Source organism: Elephas maximus, chromosome 18, assembly GCF_024166365.1.
Source record: "Elephas maximus indicus isolate mEleMax1 chromosome 18, mEleMax1 primary haplotype, whole genome shotgun sequence".
NCBI lineage: Eukaryota > Metazoa > Chordata > Mammalia > Proboscidea > Elephantidae > Elephas > Elephas maximus.
In genome coordinates, this window is record NC_064836.1 from 13393392 (window position 1) to 13411983 (window position 18592).

Here is an 18592-nt window from a genome sequence, read left to right on the forward strand (position 1 = left end):
TGAATTAACATTTATTAAGAACCCAAAAAGGCTCAGGTGGATCCCTGGGTGAAATAAATGGCTAATGGGCTAAAGTTTGGACATTTCTAGTCCACCAGAGGCACCTCAGAAGAAAGGCCTGGAGATCTACTTCTGAAAAATCAGCCATGGTAAACCCTATGGTGCACAGTTCTATTCTGACACACGTGGGGTCTCCATGAGTCAGAATCGACTCAACGACAATTGAAAAAAAATTGGCCTAGGGTGCTCATTCATTCGTCTTTCATCGCAAATATCCATGGGGCATTTTTTATAATGTCAGGCACTTTTATAGATGCTGGAGTTAAAGTGATGGCGCAATAGATGTGGTTTCTGGTCTGTGGAGCCCAGTGTCTTATAGGAGAGATAGGTTGTTATCATCACAACAGAAATATAAAACAGTAATGATGAGCAGTGAGTCAGGAGCCTCCAGAAAGGTTTCCCTAAGGAAATTATACTTCGCTGTGATCTGAAGACTGAAAAAACAATGAATAGCTGAAGAGGGAAGGAAATAGGGTCCAAGGAGAACAGCACGTGCAAAAGCCCTGTGGAGAGGGAGCATGGTGAGAACAAAGACTGGAAAGATAGCCAACACGGCTAGAACAGAGATGAGAGGGAGTGGGACGAGAGATGAGACTGGGGAAGCAGGGATGTCAAGAGCTGACACTTACTGAGGGTTTCCTGTGCACCAGGCAACACCCTCGGTGCTCAATGCATTTAATTCTCACAGTACCTATATGAGCTAATACTGTGTGTCTTAGTCATCTAGTGCTACCATAACAGAAATACCAAAGGTGCATGGCTTTAACAAAGAGAAATTTATTTTCTCTCAGTAAAGTAGGCTAGAAGTCCAAATTCAGGTGCCAGCTCCAGGGGAAGGCTTTTTCTCTCTGTCAGCTCTGGAGGAAGGTCCTTGTCCTCAGTCTTCCCATGGTCAGGGAGGAGCTTCTCAGGCACAGGGACCCCAGGTCCAAAAGACGCACTCTGCTCCCGGCACTGCTTTCTTGGTGGTATGAGGTCCCCAACTCTCTGCTTGCTTTCCTTTCCTTTTATTTCTTGAGAGATAAAAGGTGGTGGAGGCCACACCCCAGGGAAAATCCCTTTACTTTGGATCAGGGAGGTGACCTGAGTAGGGGTGGTGTTACAATCCCACCCTAATCCTCTTAACATAAAATTACAATCACAAAATGGAAGACAACCACATAGTACTGGGAATCATGGCCTATCCAAGTTGACACGTTTTTGGGGAGACATGATTCAATCCATGACACTGTTATTACCCCACTTTATAGATGTGGAAACTGAGGCACAGGAGGATTCCAGTGTCATACTGACAGCAAGTGATAGAGTCATGCTATAAATTTAGGCAATATGACCCAGAACTCATTACATAGCTGACTTCAGTGTCAAATCATAAATGCCCTGGAACCAAACAGTTAAGCACTTGACTACTAGCCAAACGGTTGGCAGTTCGAACCTACCCAGGTGTGCCTCAGACGACAGGTCCGGCGATCTGCTTCTGAAAGGCGTATGGAGCAGTTCCCCTCTGCACACATCAAGCCACCGTGAGTCGGAATCGACTTGATGGCAACTAACATGTTTACCCTAACAGCAACGGGAAGCTATTGACGCCTTAAGCAGGGGATGACATAATTAGATGTGTTTTGCAAAGGTACTCCGGCTGTAGTGTGGACAAGCGAGGAATTGGAATGAGTCCGGAGCACTGTAGCGTATACCGGTTACAGCCCTAGAACTTAGAAGCCTGGACTAGGGTAGGGGGTGTGGTGAAAATGGTGAAGATTGGATGGATTTGAGAGAAATGTAGGAAGTAAAGCCCACAGGACGTGGTGACGGACTGGCCATGGGTAGTATTGGTTTCCTAGGGCTGGTGTAACAAAGTAACACAGATGGAGAATTTTATTTTCTCACAGTTCTGGAGCGGATTTCTTCTGAAGGCTGTGAAGGAGAGTCTATTCTGGGCCTCTCTCTTAGCTTCAGGTTATGGCCAGCGATCCTTGGAGTTCTTTGGCTTCTGGCACATTCCGAAGGAGCCCTAGTGGTGCAATAGTTAAGCACTTGGCTGCTTATTGAAAGGTTGGCGGTTCGAAACCACTCAGCAGCTCTCTAGGAGAAAGATCTGACAACCTGCTCTCGTAAAGATTACAGCCTAGACAACCCTCTGGGGCAGTTCTACTGTGTCACATGGGGTTGCTATGAGTCAAAAGTTGGCTTGATGGCACCTAACAATGACAACAGAACATTCTGATCTCTGCCTTCATCTACACATGGTTGTCTTCCTTCGGTGTCTCTGGATCCCTTCTTCAGATTTATAAGGATACCACTATAATTGGATAGGACTCACCCTACTCCAGTACCACCTCAGTTTACTAATTACATCTTTGAAGACCCTATTTCCAAACAAGGTCACATTCACAGGTACCAGGAGTTAGGACTTCAACATATATTCTGGGGGACACAATTTAATCTGTAACAGGGAGCGATGACATGGGGAGCTTTCTAGATGGCTGCTGACAAATAATATGCAGTGAAAGAGAACCATGAGTTTGAGGACCTACTGAGTGAGTGTGGGGCTCCTTTAAGACATCCCCGGGGTAATTTCAAATGGCAGGTACATGTCTGGATCTGGGTGAAACATTTATTCATTATTTGCAATAGATAATTAATGCCACCGGTATGAACGAAATTAGCCAGGGAGAATATATAGTGCAAGAAGGCCCAGGACTCCAAGCTTTAGTGGACCAACAGTATAGGAAGAATCTGACGAGAAGATCCAAAAGGACTGGTCAAGGAGGCAGGGGAAAACCAATAGGTGTGATGTCCCTGGGGCTTCAAGAGGAGGGTGGTTCAAGAAGAGATGGTGAAAAACTCCGGGTGCTGCTATGAGGTCAGGACAGACATGGGTTAAAAAGTAGACATGTGACCACAGGTCCTGTTAGCATGGCTGTCTTGGTGGAGCAGAGGGGCAGGAATGCAGGCAGGGAGAGACTGAGGGATGATGGCATGTAAGAAGATGAAGACAGCATAGCATAGGCAGCTATTTTGGGAAGTTAGGATGTAAAGAAGAGGGTGCTAGCTGAAGGTGGATGAAGACCAAGGGAGAGAACTTCTTTCATTCCTCTCCCTCTTTCCTTCCCTCCCTCTCTCTGCTTTCCTTTCCCTTCCTCCCTTCCTCCTTTTTTCTTTCTCTCTCTCTCTTTCTAACGATAGGAAGGAGTTGAATATATTTAGAGGCACAGAAAGGACTCAGCTGAGAGGAGAGAACTCAATGTAGAAAGATTCCTAAAGGGGTGGACATTTTCTCTGTGGCAGGAGGAACGAAGTCAGCGAGGGTCCTGGTATCGAAAGTTTACTTGCTTGGTATTGGGAGCTGAGGGACTTCCTATCTGGTGGCTGTTTTCTTCTCTGATAAGAATTGGGGATGGCTAAGAATTTAGGGGTATAAGGAAAATGGAGAAGATTTGAAATAATTGCAGCAAGTGGAAAGAAGCCTACCAGAAAAACCAAGATGATTTCTTTTTTAATAATATTTTATCACGTTTTCAGTGAAGGTTTACACAGCAGTTTAGGTTCCCATTCAACAATTTCTACACAAATTGTTCAGTGACATTGGTTTCATTCTTTACAATGCGTGAACATTCTTATTATTTCTCTTCTGGTTCTGTTTTCATTAATCTAGTTTCCCTGCCCCCTTACATTCTCATCTTTGTTTTAAAGTAACACTTGACTGTTTGGTCTCATATAGATGATTTTTTAAAGGACCACAGTACTCACAGGTGGTAGTCTTTATTTTGTGAGTCAATCTGCTCTTTAGTTAAAAGGTGACCTCAGGGGCAGGCCCTATTGAGTTTTATTTTATTTTCGAACATTTTATTGTGTTTTAGATGAAAGTTTACACAGAAGATTAGTTTCCCATTCAAGAATTTCTACTCAAATTGTCCCGTGATATTGGCTAACCAAGAGGATTTCTGGGAGGAATTAAGAGCACACAAATGCTGGAGAGCACGACCAGATAGGAAGCCAGTGTGCCCTGTTCCCCCACCCTGCATCGCCACCGCAGTGCTTGCTGCCCGGGTACAGACGCAGAGAAAGTGCGGGGCTGGGTTCATCCAGAGCTGGGGTTTTGCCAGATGTGGTGATTAAAGGGCTTAGGGTCTTGGCAAAATGCTGTTGAATGACAGACTGGATGCAGGAGGGAAGACAACACAGCACAGGACAGGTGAATTGGAAGAAAGCAGAGAGGACCACAGACAGGTGTGGGGGAGGGGAACACTTGAAAGTTCCCTATAGCCGGAAGGGAGGAGGAGGTCCAGAGTAGGACACTGGAGATAGTCTCTTAGGAGATGCAAGTGACAGCAAGGTCCAGAGAAGGGCGGGGAAGTGGGTGGCTGCAGTGGAATGGAGTGAACACTCAAGGGACTGAGAGGCCAGGGTGCTGGCCAGGTCAGTATCCACGTGGATGGTGATGTCATCCAGGATGATGGCAGAGGGCTTGGGGTGGAGGAAGTCTGTAAGCCAGGAGCCAAAGCCAGTGATAAATGAGGGGGCAGGGCCTGGAAGTCCAGTAGTGATCAGTGAGTGAGTGAGTAGGGACAGAGGGTCCAATGCAAAAGGGCATGAGCCTGAAAGGTGGAGGTCTTCTCCCAACATCCATGTAAGCCTGGTAGGTGAGTGGACCTCACCTGTGACACAGGAGGAAACCCAGGCCTGGCAGGTTAAGGAAGGTGTCCTGCTCTGGGGCTGGCAGAATGGGGACTTGATCTGCCCTGCACCATATCCTGTGTTGTACCTGGGTACAGCTGCCGAGGTGGTGTGGTGCTCTGTCCCAGAATCTCAATTCTCCCGCTGTGAGGCCCTGCTGGTGGAGAGTCACTTATGCCTCTCCTCTGGGAGAGTGAAGCTGTCTCCTTTCCCACCAATAAGCCCTGACAAGACTGTGACCTGTCAAGGCCAGTGGGGGTGACTGCCCGCCCACCCTTCTTCTCCCTCCCCTCTCCCCAAACCCTAGAGCAGAGGGAGCAAGGAGCAAGGAGAGAGCAAATGGGGAGCGGCTGTGAGGAGACCAGGACAGCCTTATGAACACCTATATTCATGTATTTTATTCTCTTAGCAGCCTATAAAGTAGGCGCTCTTATCCCCACTTTTCAGATGAGGCAGCTGAGGCTGCAGAGAGCTGAGGAAAGGGTGAGCTGAGAGCGGACTGGTAGAGCCAATGGGATTCTAAAGAGGGGCGCTGAGCTGTGATTGGGCTCTAAGGAGACTTTTGTGGGGGAAGGGGTGCTCTTTAAAGCCCCATACCTAGCTGCTTTGAGACACGGTGGACCCCCACTCTTACGTGACAAAGTTTGGCAGAGGTCCAGATCTGACAATGGTCAAACCTCTGAGCAGCCAGCAGATCTAGAAGCTGGAGGATCCAGGTGCTCTCCAACCCTGAAAGTGCTTACTCCGTGGTTCCTATCCCTGCTTCCTTCTGGCAGTGCATGCAAGTGTGAGTGGAAGTGTGATGCTGAGTTGGCAAATGTTTCCTTACATAAACAACCAAACCCTGTACTTATAAATACACACACACATATATATATATACCTATAATACGTATGTACTGTGTATATGTGTGTGTGTGTGTGTATACATACATATATATATATAGCCCTACTCTGTCAAAAAAAAAAAAAGAAACTTTTTTTTTTTTACTCTGTCCTATAGGGTCGCTATGAGTTGGAATCGACTTGACAGCAATGGGTTTTTACATGTATTACAGCCCTGGTGGTGCAGTGGTTAGGAGTTTGGCAGCTAACCAAAAGGTCGGCAGTTTGAATCCACACCTGCTCCTTGGAAACCCTATGGGGTAGTTCTACTCTGTTCTCTAGGGTTGCTATGAGTAGAATTGACTCGACGGCAACATGTTTACATATGTTATATATGTATAATATATATGTAACAAAACATTTGCCCTTTGTTGCACACATACACATATATGTATATACATACATAATACATAAAGCCCAAACCAAACCAAGCCCAGTGCCATTGAGTCAATGCTGACTCACAGCAACCCTAGAGGACAGAGTAGAACTGCCCCACAGGGTTTCCAAGGGGCAGCTGGTGGATTCGAACTGCCAGCCTTTTGGTTAGCAGCCAAGTTCTTAACCACTGTGCACCAGGGCTCCTGATGTACACGTGTGTGTGTGTGTGTGTTCCGGAGCCCTGGCGTGCGGTAGTTCAGAGCTGCACACGCGTACATATATGCTTAAAACCGGTTCCCTTAGAGGCAGCTCCAACTCACGGCAGCCACATGTGTGTCCGAGTAGAACTGTGCTCCATAGGGTTTTTGATGGCTAATATTTCAGAAGTAGATCACCAGGCCTTTCTTCTGAGTGCCTCTGTGTGGACTAGAACCTCCAACCTTTCAGTTAGCACCACCCAGGAACTCCACATATATGTTTACCACAACAAAATAAGAAGAGTGGATAACCTCCGCCACCTGTCCCCGGGGAGCCCTCAGACCAGTAGGAGAGAGACGCATACAATAACTCTGCTAATTCACGTGGACTGCAGTCACACTGGAGGCCTGGGCTGCGCGGGACCAGAGGAGGGGCAAGGAAGTGACTTAGGAGAGGGCGACAGGGCCCAGAGGTAGTGGCCTCTCTCATGTCTCACCTGATCCCTGCTCAGCTCAGAGTGCTATCCTTGCTCTTTTCACAAACTCCGTGTCCTTCCACCTTCTCAAGTCCTGTGGGCCTGAGGTCCTGTGGCCAGAGGCTGGGCATACATCCAAGCTGGCCTGTTTGAGGTCTGGAGCCAGAACGGACAAGGATCCTGAAACTAAGTCCTGAAGGCTTGGTCAAGGGCCCTGGGGAGCTTAGCTGGAGGAGAGAAGCCACAGGGGCTGTCACAAAGCCCTAGAAGGACGTTGCAAGGGAAGCAGAACCAGATCTCTTTCGTGCAGCCCCAGAGTGCAGAACTGAGGTCAGTGAGGAGCAAGAGGGAGAATCTTCAGTGGTTTTAGTCCCATTCTCAGGAAGAACTGCCTAGCAGACTACACTGCCCGACCACAGAGGGAATGCCTGGTGAGGTATGAGCCCCCCACTCTGGGACGGTGGAGCTGAGGCCGCTGTTCAACTGTCAGGGAGGCTTCCCCTGGGGGAGGGGGCCAGTGGCTCTCAGGGCCCTTCCAGGTTTTAGGGTTGTGTGTGTCCCCCTCCCAGCCAGATGGCCTGACCTATTACTCTACCATTTCCATTTCCGCTGTGGGGGTGGGAATAACCCAGAAGCAGGGGGTGGACCACCATGAGAGTTTCTCCTTCTCACTGGACTTGGGCCTTCCGGGTGCCTGGGCTGTGCAGGGTGGGGAGAATGGGAAAGGGAGTGAGTGGAGACCCTTATCAGGTTATCTCCCAAGCCCAGCTGTCTAGGGGTCCAATATTTCTCACAGCGGCTCCCCAGGATCCTACGTCTAGGCTCCAGGGTGCGTCACCTCAGACGTAGAGGGAAGTGGTGAGGGTGGGGGCAGAGGGAAGGGTTGTGGGCATCTGCCCTTTCCCAATGGGGCAGACCCAGGACGTGAGAACCAGTCAGGGGACGCATAAATCCAGTCCAAGCCTGGCCTTCCCTCTGAGCCTGGCCCTCCCTCTCCTCTTTCTTTAGATTCCATGGCTGGGTGTGAAGAGTGGGGGCAGGGGCTTGAAGGGGTGGGAGGGCTCTGGGACTTTCTCAAGAGACAAGTGGTGCCAGGGTTTCTCTAAAATTGGCCCCAACCTCCACTGTCTTCTACGATAATGACCCCAAAGAAATTCAGGTGCTGAGGCCAAATTCGGGGGTGGAGGGCGGGAAGGCCAACGGCCTGCTCTCTGCTGCTTTGAAATGGGCCAATTCATTCTTGGCCACCACTAGTTTAGCGGAAAACCTCCTGGCATGGCCGCTGCCCTGGGTGAGGTGGTAAAGAGACGAAAAGTGGGCTCATTGAGGCTTAGATTTGGGGAGCTAATCGTATTTGGGCTGGTTCTGCTTCTGTTTTGTAAACAGCAAATGGAGAACAGGAGGAAAGATAAAAACCAGACGTGTCTTTCCTCCACCAGCCATTCTTCCCAGGGTGTGCTTAGCTCCCCATCCCCGGAGTGCCCCAGCTGGCTCATCGGAAGAATTTTTCAGTCAGATGGGGGCACTGAGTTTGGAGCAGATGAGCAGCTGGGGCCTTGAGAGGGAAAGAAAGAGCCCGAATGAATTGTAATAACTAGCCAGGGCTGCCTTGTGTGGGTGGACCCTCCAGAAGGAATAATAACGCATAGCGCTCTGAGGAAGGGGCTGAGACAGGGACCAGGAGAACCTTGAAGCAGAGGCTGTGGGGGTGGAGAGAACCAAGCACCCGTAGCTTTTTGTTCAGAGACTTTGGAGGAAACAAGAATTCAACCACAGGGTTGGGGTGACCCAACATAAGAACTGCTCAAGTGTGAGCCAAGAACATTGTAGGGGCGTCTCACAGGTACTGGGAGGAGAAGAAGATGAGCAAGGGGTCTGAGGGTCTGCTGAAGAGCCTGGCCAAATGGGTCTCCCTGAAATAAACCCATTGCTGTCCAGTGGATTCCAACTCATAGCGACCCTATAGGATACGGTAGAACTGCCCCCACAGAGTTTTCTAGGCTGTAATCTCCACAGAAGCAGACTGCCGCGTCTTCCTCCCTCCGATTCGCCCACCTTTTGGTTAGCAGCCAAGCACTTAACCACCGCGCCGCCAGGGCTCCTTCCTGAAATGGGGTGCGCCCAAATGCTGTGGGATCAGACGCCATGTCCTGAGGCGTGAAAGCTAGAGACATAAAAAACCACTTCCCCAAATGGCAGCTGGGGTGTGTTTCACTGTCAACAAGCTTAAGCAGGAGGATCCTTTCCCACAGGGGGGTGTGGGCAGCAGAGCAGCTGGGTGGGGTGGGGGAGGTGAGGCAGGGCGGGGTTCTGACGGGAGGGTGCGGGGTGGGTGTGCAAAGTGTCACAGCAGAAGTTTAGCTGGGGTGGGAGGAGAGCGGTTAGGGAAAGACATTTCCTGGAACATGGATCTCTCTCTCTTTTTTATAAGAAAAAAAGAACATGTTCTTAGCTTTAAAAATCAATAAAAGTGTTGGGGGTGATAAAAACGTTTTGGAAGTAGAGAGTGGTAAAGCGTGCACACACTGTGAATGTAATTAACACCACTGCATCGTGCACTTAAAAATGGTTAAAACGGAAGTCTACGCTGTGCGTATTTTGCCACAGTTAAACAACCACCACCACAGTAGAACTAAAAGGCTTATAATGAAAACCAGCAGTCCCCAGGCCTGCTCCCCAGAGGTGACAGCTTTCCACTCTCTTGGCTATTCTGCTATTGTCCATATTTCCAAAGAGGGAGCCCTGGTGGCACAGTGTTTAAAGCACTCAACTGCCAACTGAAAGGTCAGCAGTTGGAACCCACCATCGGCTCCTCGGGAGAAAAGGCCTGGCGATCTGTCCCATAAAGATTACAGCCTTGAAAACCTTATAGGGCAGCTCTACTGTGTCCTATAGGGTCGCTATGAGTTGGAATCCACTTGACTGAACACAACAACAGCCCTCCTTCTTGCAGCAGCTCCAACTCCCCAGCTATTGGGGCCCCCAGGAATGTCCCCTCAGCACTCCTTGTGCCACCAAGGCAGACTGCCTGTTCTCCATCTCCACCACGGCTGATTCAGATGGAAGCCCTGCCATGTCAGACCCACCACAGTGTAGTGTGGGCCCAGGCTCTGGCATCAGGAGTCCCAGGGCTTGCCACCCACTGGCTGTGTGCCTTAGTGAGTTATCTATCTTTCTGAACCTCAGGGTTCTCACCTGTAAAAATGGGGAACATCATGCCCATCTTCTGGGGTAGTTAAGGAGCCCTGGTGGCACAACGGTTCCATTAAGTGCTCAGCTGCGAACCGAAAGGTTGGTGGTTTGAACCCAACCAGGGGCTCCTCAGGAGAAAGACCTGGCGATCTGCTCTCGTAAATATTACAGCCTAGAAAACCCTGTGGGGTAGTTCTACTCTGCCACACGGGGTCACTACGAGTTGAAAACCAACTCAACAACACCCAACAACAACAACCCTGGGTGGTTACAAGGATGAAGAGGAACGATACAGATGAAATATGGGCCCATCCTGGGCTTTCCTGGGGGACAGCGGACGGCCCAGTCCACTGTCGATGTCCCTTGCATGTGGATTTGGGCTTCAGTGCACCCGGCAGAGGTCCAGCTGTCAGGTGGGGTGATGATTATGCTTCGGTGGGCAGGACTGATTCTGGGGGTGGTTTCATCATCTCCCAGCGTGAGTTGTCCAAATGGCTGATAATTTCCCTGAGAAAAGGGAAGCTGCCTTCCGCCAGCCAGCCCAGGTCAGTGCTGCTCAGAAGTGTGGGCCGTGGCCGATGCCCATCATCAAAATGTTACCTGTCCCCAGTGGGAAAAGTACCGGAGTTAGGAGGAAGTCTTCAAAAACCCTTATAGAAATTTGACATTGCTGAAACATCCAAGCGGCATCCAATTTAGGTCTCTTTTTCTTTATTTTTTAACTGTCAGTTTTCTAGCGATGCATTTTTTTTTAAACACCGACAATTTATTTTTTCCATTTTCCAAAAACAATTTTAATCACTCCAAACAGAAACTCAGTCCCCCTTAAAAAATAACTCCCTGTAGTGATTCATTTGTATTGCTCTGGTTTTTTTGTTTTTAAGTATGGATCTGCAACAGATTGAAAACAAACCTGTTCCTTCAGCACGTACAGCTTGAGAAGCACTGACCATCATGACACCAAAGTCATCTTAAAATCAACCAAAGAGCTGATTGAGGAGAGAAGGGAACAACTTCATCAGCGCTGGTTGCAAAAAGTAGCTACAAATCACACGCCGGGGAGTTAGCAGGATTTCCTTTGTTGCCTCAGGACAGAAATCCCAGTCGGGTCCCTCCCGGCCCGGCCCCAGCCCAAGCCCCGCACGCCCCGGCAGGGCCCCTGCCCCTCAGCCCCTGCTGGCGCCCCGCCCGCGCGCGCCCTCCCGGCGGCACCAACAGCTGCTCGCAGAAGGAGTTCCAGTTGTAGGTGGCCAGGTCCTTCTCTCGCTGCACCAGCACCGCGCCCAGGGGATCTGGCGGCTGCGGGGGCGAACGGGCCTGGCTGCTGGGGCCTAGCAGGGCTCTCGGGGGGCGGGCACAGCGAGGCGCTCCGAGGGGTCGGCCCGGCTGCTTCTCTGGGCACCGCTGCTCCCAGGGGGCCGGGAAAGCCTAGGGTCCGAGCTGCGAGCTGCGGGCCTAGGACAGAAAGCCACAGGGAGAGGCTGCTGTGAGGCTGGGGTACGTGCGTTCCAAAAACAAAAACAAAAGAGACCAAACCCGTTGCAGACACGTGGATTCTGACGCATAGCTCACAGCAACCCTATAAGTAGAACTGCCCCATAGGGTTTCCAAGGAGCAGGCTGGTGAGTGTGTAGTGTTAAACTCTTGATAAGCAGCATAGCTCTTAATCACTATGCCACCAGGGAGTCTACCTGCGTTCAGGGGCCAGGAAAGCCAGCTTTGGAAAGCCTACTAGCGTCCCCATCCTATGCTGCCCTTTTGTTCCGCGGCTTCTTGGAAGATCTAAGCTCAGTGCCTTCAGAACCAGCAGGAGCGTCTTAGCTTAGGTGTTTAGCCCAACTGGTACCTCCTCGTTCAACATAACTTTCTTTGATTTTAAATGTTTAGGAGTTATCTTAAATGTCTTTTACATTAAATTACTTCCTTTTAGGAAGCAGACAGGGTATAGCTTAGAATTAAATGCACCTCTTCTTGGCTCACTAGAGTCCCTGAGTGGTGCTGTTAACCCACTCAGCTGCTAACCTAGTCCACCCAGAGGCACCTCAGAAGAAAGACCTGGTGATCTATATGCAAAAAATCAGCCACTGAAAACCCTATGGAGCAGAGTTCTACGCTAACACACAGGGGGTCACCATGTGTCTGAATCAACTAGATGACCCACTGTCGTTGAGTCGAAGATGGCGACTGGTTTTTTCGTGGCTCACTACCTTGTATGCATCGGCCTTCCCCACTGGGTGTGAGCTCCTTGGGGTACAGTGGGGACAGTGTTCATTCATCTCTGTCCATCACCGTGGTTGAAACCAAAAACCAACCAAAACGCACTGCCGTCAAGTCGATTCTGACTCATAGTGACCCTATAGGACACAGTAGAACTGCCCCATAGAGTTTCCAAGGAGCACCTGGTAGATTCAAACTGCAGACCTCTTGGCTAGCAGCTGTAGCGCTTAACCACTCTGCCACCAGGGTTTGCAAATAGTAGGGCTTCAATAAATGCCTGTTAACTACGGAGAGGCTAATGAAAAGCTTGTAGTAACAGAAATCAAGAAAGTGGAATGAAGTCCATTATGCCCACACCCACCTGTGATACAGCTCTGGTCTCTTGATAACACTAATTGTGACCTCCTTTAATAAGCTATGTGTGGAAACCCTGGTGGCGTAGTGGTTAAGTGCTACAGCTGCTAACCAAGAGGTTGACAGTTCAAATCCGCCAGGTACCGCTGTAGGGTCGCTATGAGTTGGAATCAACTCAACAGCAGTGGGTTTTTTGGAATAAGCTATGTCGAAAACCTGGTGGTGTGGTGGTTAAGAGCTATAGCTGCTAACCAAAAGGTCAGCAGTTTGAATCCACCAGGCACTCCTTGGAAACCCTATGGGGCAGTTTCATCTGTCCTATAGGGTCGCTATGAGTCAGAATCAACTCCACAGCAATGGGTTAATAAGCTATAAGGAGCCCTAGTAGTACAGTGGTTAAGCACTCAGGTACTAACCAAAAGGTCAACGGTTCAAACCCACCAACCGCTCCACAGGGGAAATAGTGACAATCTGCTTCCGTAAAGATTATAGCCTAGGAAACCCTATGGGGCAGTTCTGCTCTGTTCTATAGGGTCGCTATAAGCCAGAATCGACTCGATGGCAATGGATATCATTTTTAAATAAGCTATATAGAATTTAAAAAAAAAAAAAAATTTTTTTTTTTTTTTTATATAGAATTACCTGAGCCACCTCGCCCATTCCCAGTATAATTTCCCCCCTCATACTGAGGGTTTACAAGGTTAATTTGGAAGGCACTTTACACACAGGGCACTTTACACACATGGTTCACTGAGTTCACTATAATTTTTGGCAGTAAAATAGCACAACCCGTTCTGGATAGACAATGGCCCCAGCCAATTGTGGCAAGAAAAACTTGTTGCCATCGAATCCATTCCAACTCATAGCAATCCTATAGGACAGAGTAGAACTTTCCCCTGGGGTTATCTTGGCTGTAATCTTTTATGGAAGCAGATCTCCAGGTCTTTCTTCCTTGGAGCTACTGGGCGGGTTTGAACCACCAACCTTTCGGTTAGCAGCAGAGCACTTTACTGTTGCACTGCCAGGGCCCCTTCTTGATGCCCATAATACATAGTGGTGAACCATCCTTAACTTGCAGGGTTAATGGGGCTCCTGAATGATGCATATGTACCAGTCTTAGGTTTCCATTAAATGCAGTGTTCAACTCATATCAATAGACTAGTATACTTTGAAAATTATGGTAAATCTCATTTTGCAGCAATTCACTTATTCCATCCCACCCCCTTTCCCAGACAATGCATACCTGTGCATCGAGGCTTCTTGGCAGAAGCCACCCTTTCTAACGTCTCCCCAAAGGAGGTGGCACAGAGGAAAAACAGAAGCTGCCAAGAAACTAATGGGTTCATCCTGGTGAGAAGAGGCAGGTTCTAGAAGTGCCCTGAGGAGGAGACAGAGGGGGAGGAAGACCTAGGTCAGGCGTGGGGTCTGGGCTAGATGCTGGGTGCAGATCTGGTTGAGAAAGAAGGAAAGAGCTGCTGTCGTTGGAGGCTCCCACAGGAGGGATGAATCTGAAAAACCACATCATGGAAACATGATGGAGTGTAGTCAAAGCTGAAATGATGCTAGGCAAAGGTCATCTAAGAGGACCTCCTTGATGAAGTGAGGCCAGCAAGGGTGGAAAGGACAGGACTACCCAGATTGGGGAATGCCCGGGGCACTGAATCTCAGGTGTGCTTGAGAGGAGTGTGGGAGAAATGAGGGATGACATACATATATTTAGTGTGGAGGAGTGGGCGGGGAGGGCAGGAGGTTCAGGCCACCAACTAGAGAACGTTCAGGTCCACACGTTCTCTCTGGAGCATGGGAACAGGCACATCTTCCCCACATGCTGTGCGCTGCGTTAATCCATGACTTTCTGTGCTCCTCTCTCCCCTTAGAACGTGCCTTCCTGAACCTGGGCCAGTCCCTCCTTCTGTGACAGAAGCTTAATTCTCTGCCCTTTCCAAGAAGAAAGAAGAAAGAGGCAATCGGTTGCTCTTTCCCTTGCTGTTTACAGGCTTGAAGAGCAGCACTAAATGGTCTTATTGCCTATAATTCCTCATTTGTCAGGTTGGTTATCTCCATGTTCTGTTCTCCATGGGCCCTGAGAGGGTCTGGATTGAACTGGCCTTGTCATCTTGGCTGTTGAGATGGGGCTGTGTGTTCTGACCCTCCCTTCACCCTCTTATCCTCTCCCCTCCCCCCGACACCTTCCAGCTCCCAATTCTAATCTCTTTGAAAAAGTCGCGTGTACTTTGAGGTTATCCAGCAAATTTATGGTTAGAGACAAACTGGGGTGCTGCAGGCTGAGCAAAAAGGGTGCCTCCATCAGACCTAAAGCCTGGAGCCCCTCTCTGGGTCGAGGGGCCAAGAGGGAAGGGGGCAAGTATCATTTGGGTCCAAACCAAAAAACACCACTTTTACTTGACTTTGAGTTGATTCTGACTCATGGCGACCCCACATATGCAGGGTAGAACTGCTCTGTAGGGTTTTTAAGGCTGTGACCTTTCCGAAGCAGATCGCCAGGCCTGTCTTCCAAGGCACCTCTGGGTGGATTTGAGCTGCCAACCCCTCTGCTAGTTGAGGGGCTCCTGATTAATTCATTAGACAGGACAGTATAAAACCATTTATTTTTTGGCTCAGAGCATGGATACATGGAGCCCAGGTTAGTTCAGAATCACTCCTTGAGCGCTGACTAGAAGCTGGTGCTGTGCTAGTTGCTAAGGGTGTACAGGTGTACCATGACACAGGGTTGCTGCCCAGAGATCTGTCTAGCATGGGAAATTGACTCGAAAACAGATCATTTCAACAGAATGAGGGAAAGGATGCTCTGGAGGCCTGCAAATACATGGGGGGCTTCGAGAGCCTTGGGAACCCAACCAGGATGGTCCAGGCAGGCTTTATGCAGAAGGTGACGCCTGAGCATGAGTGGGCCATGTGAATAAACCCATTGCCGTGGAGCCGATTCTAACTCATAGCGATCCAATAGGATGGGGTAGAACTGCCCCGTAGGGTTCCTAGGGTGTAATCTGTTTTATTATTTTTTTTATTGTACTTTAGATGAAGGTTTACAGAACAAACTAGTTTCTCATTAAATAATTAGTACACATTTTTTTGTGTCATTGGTTACCAACCCCAGGACATGTCGACACTCTCCCTTCTTCACCTTGGGTCCCCAATCCCCAGTTTTCCTGGCCCCTCCTGCCTTCTAGTCCTTGCCCCTGGGCTGGTGTACCCCTTTAGTCTCATTTTGCTTTATGGGCCTGTCCAGTCTTTGGCTGAAGGTTGAACCTCAGGAGTGACTTCATTACTGAGCTAAAAGGGTTCCCCAGGGGCCATACTCTCGGAGCTTCTCCAGTCTGTCAGGCCAGTAAGTCTGGTCTTTTTTTTGTGAGTTAGAATTTAGGTTGTGATCTTTACAGAAGCAGATCGCTAAGTCTTTTGTCCCAGGGAGTGGCTGGCAGGTTCGAACCACTAACCTTTCGGCTAGCAGACGATTGCTTTAACCCCTCAATCACCAGCTCCTGGCTGGGTGAATGACGGCATACGGAAGCATTTCCAGCAAAGGGTGCTGCATCAGCAATGGTGGTAGAGACTGGCGGGGCCGGGAGTAGAGAGAGCTGCTGCCCGCAGACAAGAGTGTGGAGCTTTGGGCGATAAGAGAGTAATGAGGCTGGGCCATGAGCTCCCACTGTCCCTCAGGGCCACACCGGGGCTACACCCAGAAGGAACCTGAGAGGAGTGTGTGTAGATTTGCATTTTAGATGGAGCACATGGCTGCTCTGGTAGAAGCCCCTGGGAGTGAGGAAGGGGTGGTGGCTGCAGGCTGCGTGGTTAGAAGGGCCTTGTTCCCTCTCTGTGCTCCCCTTTCCCTCTGTATGCACCCTCCCTGTCAGGGTAGTGGTACTACGCACACCACCTGAGAACTCTGCTTGTCCTCTGCTGCCTGGCCCTGGCCCGTGTACACACACAAACACAAATACACACACACACGTTCTGACACAACCAAGGGCTCCCAGAAAGCAGGGGCCAAGCATTTTCCATCACAGATCCCCCAACTCTTAAACCGCTGCCTAGTCCACTGTTGGCACTAAGCATGTGGTGGAAATGAATTGTCTGGAAAAGGTCCATCCCCTTTCCAAGTGGCTGACCTGCTGTGGCAATATTCGTGGTTTCTCCCACCCCAGGGGTTTTTGTACCTAATGAATAACAGAAATTCCAGGCACGGTAGGAGAGCTTGGGAAGAGGGGTGGCTTCCTTCCTGGAGTGACCCTCCCCACCCCACCCCCGTTCTTAGCAGGGTGGGTGGGCAGGTGCCCTTTAGTTGGGGTTGTATTTACCACTCAACAAGACGGATTGACACAGTGGCTGCAACAATGGGCTCAAACATAGCAACAATTGTGAGGATGGCGCAGCACAGGGCACTGTTTCGTTCTGTTGTCCATAGGGTTGAAATCGACTCAATGGCACCTAAGAACAGCAATTTGGGGGGAACTGCTCAGAGGAGTCCCATTCCTCAGCCATGTGCCCCACCCTGAGGGACTCCCCAGCTTTCTATAAGAGCTTCTGTGGCCTCCAATCACAGCCACAGAGAGCTCATTCTATTGCACTTACTCCTCCCACAGTGAAAGAGCCCTTGGGACCCCCTAGTTTCCAAATAATAAAGTGAAAATCAATTTATCCACCCAGCATCCCAGCATAATCTGGCCAACCAATAATCAGGCAAGACCAGGAGCCCCACCACCCTCTGCTTCCCTGTCAGTTTAGGACTAATTTCCTGCCCCCTCCTCTGGAACCTCCCTGGGCCAGGTGGACCCTCCCCATGTGTGGATGCTGCAATGCACCTACCTTGGCTCTGGCCTGGCCAGGTGAGAGCTTGGCAGGGTCTCTGCGGTGATGAGGCTACTTGGGTGGGTGATGGCTGGGAGCGCGGGGAGCTGGGCTCCTAGGCTCACTCTGGCCAACTCCCTGATCACTTCCTCTTTTATGAAGCCCAAGGTGACGTCTGCAGACTCAGGCCCACCTCTGCCTGGCTCTCCCTCTCTTGTCAGACCCTCCTCAGAGATGCAGTTTCCTGACCGCTGCCTCCCGCCTCCTCCTGGCTCTTGGGACTGAATCAGCCTCTTCCTGCCCCTCCTGAAGCTTCCAAGGCTGGCTTTATAATTCTCATTAGGTCTTTCCATCCTCCCCTCCCCTTCCCTCCAGACCCACTCCGCTCCGGAGACCCATTCTGCCCCAGGCAACGTGGAAATAGGATATTTGAGGAGGAATGGTGGGGAGGGGGCTCAGTGTGAAGTGTCTTCTCCCCTCTGGACAAGAGCCACCGACACACCCAGGCTTAAGAGGAGAGGAGAAGGGCACGATTTGACCCTAGGGACGCTTGTCCCCACATGCTCAGTTCTGAGAGAAAGCCAGGCCAGCTTGGGTCTCAGATCAGAAGCCGCTCCGGGCTGGGGTGGAGGATGGGGGTGAGGAGAGGATTCACTCCTTTTTCCTTCCTTTCTTTTCCCATCTTTCCTCAAACAACTACAAAGCATTTGCTCAGCAAGGGGTTGTAAGATGAATATGACAGACAGGTGCAACAGGCAGGTAAGCCGCTGGCTGTAAGGAAGCAGAGCAAAATGACCGCTCTAGTAGGTGGGCATACATGGGAAGAACAGAGAAGTGACTTCCAGGCAGGAAAAACTTCCCAGAGGAAGTGGCATTGGGCCACCACCCTTAGAAGACAAAGGCTGATGTGAACAGGCAGAGAAAGCCGGAGGGCAGGCAGAGCGGCAGAACAGCCTCCGCTGCAGCACAGACGATGCTGGTTGGTCCCGTGATTGAGTTCCCTGGACTGTATCTGGTGACACGTTTTCTCTTCTCTGATTGTTGTCACCATTAGCAAGTCGCTAAGTGAGACCCTCCTCCAGCCTCAGAGAGATTTAGCTGAGTGTGAATCCCAACCCTGCCGGGCTCTAGTGGAATGACCTTAATGATTAAAGCCCTTGAGGTTTCGAATTCTGTGGTCTGTAAATGGAGATGATAACCAGAGAAGCCAGAGTGAAAGTTCCCCCCTGCCCGCGCCTCGGGCTGCTTCCCGGGGGTGCTCCTCCCTTGCTGAAGGCTCAGCCAGGGTGCGGTGAGGTTTTTGAAGAAGGGATGGTGGGTGGATGGTTCCCTCATGTGTTAGAGCAGA

At 50.1% G+C, this 18592-nt stretch overlaps 1 protein-coding gene across 1 annotated transcript; it reads right to left on the bottom strand.

Moving 5' to 3' along the window:
* Positions 1-10932: 10932 nt before the first annotated feature.
* Positions 10933-17615, bottom strand: KISS1 (KiSS-1 metastasis suppressor). Its single transcript, XM_049858375.1, is given in 5 exon segments — positions 10933-11167; positions 11169-11319; positions 13679-13813; positions 16755-16884; positions 17263-17615. Coding segments are annotated over 3 exon segments (471 nt in total). The 5' UTR covers positions 13782-13813; positions 16755-16884; positions 17263-17615; the 3' UTR covers positions 10933-10950.
* Positions 17616-18592: the final 977 nt, after the last annotated feature.